This window comes from Brachyhypopomus gauderio, unplaced genomic scaffold, assembly GCF_052324685.1.
Source record: "Brachyhypopomus gauderio isolate BG-103 unplaced genomic scaffold, BGAUD_0.2 sc623, whole genome shotgun sequence".
NCBI lineage: Eukaryota > Metazoa > Chordata > Actinopteri > Gymnotiformes > Hypopomidae > Brachyhypopomus > Brachyhypopomus gauderio.
Window position 1 is genome coordinate 31,644 of NW_027507444.1, and position 7,832 is coordinate 39,475.

At 50.5% G+C, this 7,832-nt stretch overlaps 1 protein-coding gene across 2 annotated transcripts; it reads left to right on the top strand.

The window, feature by feature from the left end:
• The first annotated feature begins 540 nt into the window (after positions 1-540).
• Positions 541-4,355, top strand: LOC143507126 (transducin-like enhancer protein 3). 2 transcript variants are annotated; one of them, XM_076996516.1, is made up of 6 exons: positions 547-669; positions 821-1,016; positions 1,617-1,816; positions 2,598-2,698; positions 2,954-3,017; positions 4,232-4,355. In XM_076996516.1, the coding sequence occupies exons 3-6, from the start codon at positions 1,793-1,795 to the stop codon at positions 4,301-4,303; spliced, it is 261 nt and encodes an 86-aa protein (XP_076852631.1). In that variant the 5' UTR covers positions 547-669; positions 821-1,016; positions 1,617-1,792; the 3' UTR covers positions 4,304-4,355. The 2 variants fall into 2 exon arrangements, with proteins under 2 accessions (XP_076852630.1, XP_076852631.1); XM_076996515.1 differs by having other exon boundaries at positions 541-1,016.
• Positions 4,356-7,832: the final 3,477 nt, after the last annotated feature.

Here is a 7,832-nt window from a genome sequence, read left to right on the forward strand (position 1 = left end):
AAAAAGAGTAGAACCAACCCTAGTATCTGCGCTATTTTCACAATTGAACGACCTGCAGTTATTCTATTATGACATTTGACTTGCATGTTAAAATTAATGAAGATTGACGAAGCATAAAGATATTAATTCGTCGTTTTTGTTGCTTTTATTAGATGTTTTGTTTCCTGGAAAGAAAAAAAGTACACCTTCGTGAGAACATCTATAGCTTTTCAATACAACCTTATAGTAAACATAGTAGACTGGATAATGACAAAGGGGTTGTTTTCTAAAAATAAAACAAAAAAACTCTACTTTTTGCTTTTATGAAGTCGTGCAAAAGCACTCCAAGCTAAGAAACAATCCACAACATCGGCCGACTTTGTGTAGAAATACCTAGAAACGTTTAGTGATTGCAAGCTACCTGTTCTGATCTAAAATGGCGAGGATGATGTCATGCGGCCGACTAAAGTCCCCACGTGGGGGACACTGCGATGCGATTGGACGAGGCGTCAAGACCCCGCGTTCGCTCGCCTGATTGGACAGAAAGAGGTGCTTTCGCGGCAGTTCAGCCCTCGTGTCAGTAGACTGTCTGTGTGTGGTACGGGGTAGCGTTGCTGGACGAAGGGGAAACGTGAGAGTGGAGTACAACGTTACACTTCGAATCGTTCCAGAGCTCTTCAAAAATCGGAAGTACATTTTGGCACGATTGTTTTTTTTTTGGTGTGTGTGGATTACGCAGACATATTTCTGAGACCATTCGACCTAGCATCGGAGTTTTTTTGTGTGTTTTTTTCCCTGTGGTTAGTGAGTAAATCTTTAACGTCTTTCTTCGGACCTGCAGTAGGAGAAGCAGTCCTCTCCAGCCGCCGCTCACACGGGGCGCACGGGAGATGTTCGCCGCTCTTGGCGCACGGCAGGGACGTTTTTCGACGCTTGGGTACAGTCAAGTGCACACAGGGCAGCGTTTGAACGTTTTAAAGTTATCTGCGGTCTTTGAAACGGTGGACGGGATTGGACATCGGGAGACGCAAAAGCAGGTACGTGGTTAGCAGGTTAGCTATCCAGCCACAATAGCTCATTATTCAACTAAGTCTCACCTCGGCGCTCCGCACGAGACTGAGGCTCGTCGGCTTAACACCCCCCCCCCCCCACCCCACCCCACCCCACTTTGTTGACACCCTTGTTATTTAGTAACTTGGCGTGTTTACTCATGTAAATTATCCACCACTAAAATAAGAAATGAATCGTCAAACAAAGACAAAAGACTAACAGAATGCTTTATCTGTCAGTAGTTGTGTTTTGGGTGGCTTTGTGAATGTCGTTTCGGTGAGTGTTCGGGTCCAGTGTGCGTGTAGCTGGGTTGAGGTGATGGTGCTGGCGGGCTGTAGCGGTGCCGGTCCCGCTGTGACCGTTAACAGCTGGTCGAGCCGCGGCGCTGGCGAACCGTGTTCAGCGCTAAATATCGCGTTCGCTTGACGGGGAGTTTTTTTTTAAAGGTCACCAGACGCCTTTAATTATTGCAAACGCGTCAAAACTTCTCCAGTCTGGTTTTAGTCGTGAGTTACAAACCAACAGACCTCGATATATCAAGTGTGTGAAGCTAATGGTGTTTTCCGTCTGTTTTTGTTTGTCTGAAGAGGTAAAAGGTTCAGATCTGGAAGCAGGGAACCGTGTCGGGGTGTTTGCCCCTAGCGACCGGTCAGCTCTCTGTCCGACTCGTCTGCTGAATACGGTGGCGTGGCCGCGATCATCTCCGAGAAATAGCGAGCCACACGATTCGCAGACCTCCAATAAATAAAGGATACATTTCAAGATGTATCCACAGGGCCGGCATCCGGTAAGTTGTACATCTTGAATTTATTCAAAACATAATTGCTACATCTGCATCGATTTAACTTGTGCGCGAGGGAGAAGCGCCCGTCCATGACGAACGACATCCTGATGTGCAGAGCAGCACCATTTGATTGGCTAAGATCTCCATACGCACCAAGATAATGCTTTGAAGTCAATGGCAGGTCAGTGGGAACTATGGAGTAATGTTTGGCTTTCAAAAAAAAGGGCCACTCATGCCGACTGCATCTTGAAACACAGTCAGAAATTCAGCCAACCTTGAAGAGTGAAGAATTCCTTTAGCAATATGTTCAACAGTAATCATATTTGTTTACTAGAGTGAAACATATTTTCAGAGAGCACCTGGTTAGACCGCCAAAAAAAAAAAAAAAACACAACAACCACACACCACAGAAAGTGGAGGGAGGAAATGGCAGAATTATTCTGTTTTAACAGGCACGGTTTGGCCCGGCTCAGAGCCATCCATGCGCAGCGACCCACATTTCTCCTGCTGGTGCTTATGAGAGGCATTAAAACGGTTGCCCCTTCAGGCAGACCATAACTGCGAGAAGCCCCCTCCCCCAGGGCACTGCAAGGCCTGTAGCAATCACACAGATGTCCCTGTAGCAGAGATGTCACCCGCTCCCTTGTTGAAGGGGCTGAAATATTAGAGCTACTCTCCACAGGCCCAGAATGCATTAGGGCCCTGTGCCCCCCAGTCGGTGCAAACCAGATTTGGTTCTGGGAGGATGTAATTGGGTTTGATTGATGTGATTGCTGTCTTTCAGGCGCCTCACCAGCCCGGCCAGCCAGGGTTCAAATTCACAGTGGCAGAGTCCTGCGACAGGATCAAAGACGAATTCCAGTTCCTGCAAGCTCAGTATCACAGGTAATAACTCGCAGGTCTGGCACAGTAAAATAATGTCTTGTGTGCTTTTACTGCAGCCTGTATGAAAAGCCTGTAGTCACTGTCGGTGGTCAGCAATGCAGGCCTGGGTACGCAGCTCCAGCCGTAGAGCCAGACTGTGCTAATTTGTTTTGCTAACAACAATGGAGGCTAGAGACGTCCTGATGTAACTGCAGCCAGTGGCCGTGGCTGGGACGACTGCGAAAGTGTCTCTAAACCTGCATGTTGTTGTTCCAGTCTAAAGGTGGAGTACGACAAACTGGCCAATGAGAAGACTGAAATGCAACGCCACTATGTCATGGTAAGATGAGAATCAAAATCTGATCTACGATTATGGTCTTATTTATGGAGTACATGGGGTTGTGGCATGGAAAGACTAGGCGTCTACCTTGTCGCTCTCTCTGACTCTCACTATCTTTGTGTGTGTGTGCGCGTGTGTGTCTGTATGTGTGTAAAACCAGCTTTATTAAAGGGTCCTGAGTGACTGCTCTGAGCCCCATGTTCCTTTATACGCCGCCCCTTAGCCACAGGGGTCAATGACCAAAGCATTGTTCCCCCTTTTCTCCCCTCTCTCCCCTCCCTACACTCCCGCGCTCTCCTCCTCTCTGCCTCCCTCTGTGCGGGGATCTGATTATTCTCCAAGGAGACGCCGCTTTCAGACAAATGGGTGGCTGTAAATTAGGTGAGGGGTGATGGTGGCTGGCCAGGGCGGCTGTGGGAAAGTGCCCGGTCGCGGCTCAGACCCCAGTGTACAGTCTCTCCATAATGAGACTTAACACACAAACAACCGGCTCGCCTCAAAATCGCCGCTAATCTTAAGCAGAGGATTAATCATTTACACCGTATCAAAAGGCTCGGATTCAGTTGCAAATGTTTAGAGATCACAAGCCCTCCCCATGCCAGCTTTTATGATTAGCGGTGGGAGGAGACTCTGGCTCGGAGTGGTGTAACTCTACAAGGTCAAACCGTGGAAGTATATTCACTTATCTTGGGTAAACACGCAAGGGATGACTTTAACCAATACCCTGGGACACTAGTTAAACACTAGCATGCAGGAAGGAGCTCGTCAGTCTGACAGGAGGCGGAGAGGTTAGGTAAACACTGGGAAGAGTCCACACTGGTTCTGCTGATGGGTTCTGCTCCGCAACCTCATCTGCTCACACAGGGATGATGTGAGGGCAATCCACCCCTGCTGCCAGACCCATTCAGTTCTACTGGTTCGGGTGGGGAAGGGAAGCAGCGGTTAGTGGGGGCGAGCGATTGAGCTGGAGGTCTCTTGTTGGGCCTCTTGGTCCGTGTGTGAAGCGTGTTGAAAGGACAGAGGGCAGATTTGAAATGCTTGTGTGAGAGGGTTTGAAGTGCTCATCAAACACTCCCTGTGCTTCTCACCCCACCGTGTTTCAACCCAACACGCTGCACTGCCCCTTATCTCTGTGATGTGCAGCGGGCGTATTTGATGTCGGGGTACAGTGAGGACGGAAAAACCTGAATATTCTCCTTTCTGTTTCTTTTCAGTACTACGAGATGTCCTATGGGCTGAACATTGAAATGCACAAACAGGTATGCAGGCTTTTGATCCCTCGCTGACACTTCACACACTGTGTGTGTGTGTGTGTGTGTGTGTGTGTGTGTGTGTGTGTGTGTGTGTGTTTTAGGGCGGGGTGTGTGTGTGTATGTCAGACAGCACAGTCACACTGGTATGATAGAGACAGGTGAAGTGTGCTGTGTAGACCTGATGAGAGACAGACTGCATTCTTTGCACTTAGTTACTGACACACACACACACACACACACACATTTGTCGCTCCCTGTCTTTGCTCCCTGTGCTGAGCTAACAGTACATGCCTGGGTGGTTAGGCCGCTTTGATGAGATTAAAGTCAGGTATTTGGCAGGAGGGGCATCGTGTCTTAATGACTAAAGAGAGAGGAGTCTGGCCAAGCCTATTATGTCAGCACATTTAAGACACCTCTATAAATTAAAGCTGGCGAAAAATAGTGCCTGCCGTAAATTCAGCCTTCCAATCAATTCCTTACCATGCCGAGACTTTGCAGTGCATTACCTGACTCAGGAGCACCTTCAGAATCAATCTCCAGATTGGGTTTTCTTTCCCTGAATGGCACTTTTCAAAGGCTAATCTCAGAAATATCAGTGTGTGTTTGTGTGCGGGCTTGTGCATGTGCACACACACGTGTGTGTGTGTGGTGGTTTTGATTTATCGCATGGCTCCCGTACTCCAGATTATAAGGAAATAGGAGTGACTTGTGCTGTCTCAAAGGGGTGGGGGGGGTTCTAGCCTACCTCACCCCTCCTGAAGGTTAATGGCATGAGGGAGGAGCAGCCAGGCAGGCCATCCATCAGCCTCCGCCTGCGTCCCTGCGCCTGGCCGTCCGTCAGGTCCCACGCTCCTCCGATGCCTTCTGTCAGCCACTTATCTCCCAGCCAGGAACTGATGGGGGGAGAGGGGGGAGGGGCCGTGGAGCCAGTCGGGATGGGGGCGGGCTGGGGGAGGGGCGTCCCTGTGTAAACAGGTTAATCGACTGATCCATTTTAGCGCCTTGACTTTTATCATCCACGGCCACAGAGCCGAAGGAGGCGCGTGAATAATTCATGTGGCGGCGGCTGTAACCTGCTGGAGGCGAGAGAGGAGGGTGTTTGCCCACAAACAGCCCCCCCCCCCCCCCCGTCACACAGCTCATGCCTCCTGTATTAAGAGCAGGAGCAAGGGTGCAGCCTGGGAGTGGTTAACCGCCAGGGTGGCTCCGATTACTGCATCCACACCGCCATATTATCCTCCGGCCCGAGGATTTATTCCTGCACGACGGTAAGATCCGTCTCGGTGCCCCCCTCAACCCCCCCTAGTGTTTTAAAGGGAGGAGGCGTAATGCGGATTTTTTCAGGAGGTGTGTTGGTGTCTGATATCTGCCGACAGTCATGGCGACGAGAGGAAACGTGTCTCTAATGGCTGTGTTGCCTTGTCATTGAGCTGCCATGGTGGCTAATTATTATGGGTCGATCCAAGTTTCGCTCTACTGGTTGTGACTGGAGTGGGGGAAACCCCCCACATGCCCAGGTGATCACTCCCTGCCCACGGTGGGCCGGATCGAGCAGCTCCACCCCTGGGTTGACTTGGGGATCAATGATTTATACGGGGGGACTCTAGTAAGTGTTTGCTAACTGCTGGATGGCTCTTCTTAGTGTGAGCCAAAGCAAACACACTCACTGTGTGAGGTGAGCACACACAGCCCCTGTTAAAAGGAAAACACTGGAGAGTGGAGAGGCGGGGCTGGGATTCCAGGCTCCGCCCTTTAGCCCTCGGACTCATCATGCTGTGGTCAGGTGCGGAGGTATGCATCCCCAGGGCGAGTGCACACACCCATGCACAGCACACCTGGACAGGTGTGTGTGTGTGTGTGTACACTCAAACAGCTCTTTACACTGCTGCAGAGGGAAAGGTAGTCATCTGTGGAGAACTGGGGCCTAGACCCATGGCTTTTACTGATCGATGCAGGTAAACTCGAATGTCAATTCTTGGCCTGACAACCCTGTGTGTGTGTGTGTGTGTGCGTGTGTGGTGCGGTGCACCTCTAGCCACGTCACTCACGAAGCTGCCGTTAGTCCTTCATTACTGCGTGTCAGTCAGAGCTGCGCTGGGCTCATTGTTGAGTACTGGAGCCCCATCAGCCTGTCTGGGTCAAGTGCTGTTTGTGACGGGGACACATGGCAGTGAGCACCAGTTGTTTCCCCTCTATATTCAATGCTCATCAGTGTCTCACTCCATTCCACCGCTGCTGATAGCAACAGACAAATAGCTTTCAGCGTGCCATTGACAGGCTGGCCTAGAGTGCACTTGAAGGGGTGCTAGACAGGTCCGAGTACCTGTAATTGTGTACCAGAGCGTGAAGCTCGCCACTCAAGAGCCAGGCTTTCATCTGCTTAAAGTGACGGCGTCCTATTTTTATTTATTTATTTTTTTTAATCTACAGATTGAGCTAAAAGCCCCTCAGTCTTCTGGCTTTGCACACAGGCTTTATGGCAAAGACGGTGTGTATCTCGCAGGTGGAGTGTGTATATACGGAGCAGCTGGTGCTTGATATCCCTCCACACACACACACGCATGAAGTGATGGGGACTGCTAAAGATTTCTTTTAGCAGATAGAGCATGAAGGGTTGGAGTGAGTGGCGGCTGAGTGAAGCCGTGACCGTGGGTGGGCAGCTGTCAGCGTGGTGCCAAGACCTTCAGGAATGTTCTCCACACACTCCAGGCCTCTCCGCACAGCCACCGTCAGTGTTCTGCTGCTATTGACCAGGTTTATCTTGGCAAATACGGATTACACACTGGGCTCTTCGGCTGTTTTTGTTTATGCAGCCTCCAGTATCGCCCCCCCCCCCCCCCTTTTTTTTTTCCTTCAGTGTTCAGACTGTAAATCCTTTTGAATCATATTATTTCCTGTTAAAAGCAAACCACTGCAGTACGCCCCATTACAGCAGTATATAGCCAGCTTGCTTTTCTACAAACATCCTCGATGCTGACATAATTATGAGCCTGCTGTTTATTGCATGGTGAACCAGCTGTCGGGGAAGTTTAGGTCTGGAGAGCAGCGAATGTAAGCGAAGCGTGTTTGGCCTCTCTGTCGCTTTCGTGTTGATACTTCGCCGCACCTTTGATGTGGAGTGCCATCCGCCTCAGATTACTGTCAATACATCCCTGATCTCCAGCTGCACCGTGCTGCTCTCAGATCAGTCTCTCCTGGTGCGGTTCCACAGGTGCTTGTCCCCGTGCTCCAGCGGCAAGCTGCTCTCAGATCAGTCTCTCCCGGTGCGGTCCGGCAGGGCACAGGTGCTTTCTGGACCGTTGGCGCTCATCTGGTATATTGTGCTTGGCCGCCGTGGCCGCTTGGCATTTTTCAGCAGTACGTCATAAATAATTTCCCGGGCAGAGAGGCACTGCGTGTTTGCCATTGAAATGAGAAATGGATGTGAAGAGCGGGGGGGGTGTTTGTGTTTGGGCTGTGGCCCCGCGTGAGCCCAGCCTCATAAATTCCGTAGATGATGCATCTGTAGCCGAGTTTGAGACTCACCCCCCCCCAACCACCCCGCCAAACTCCTGCCCCGTTC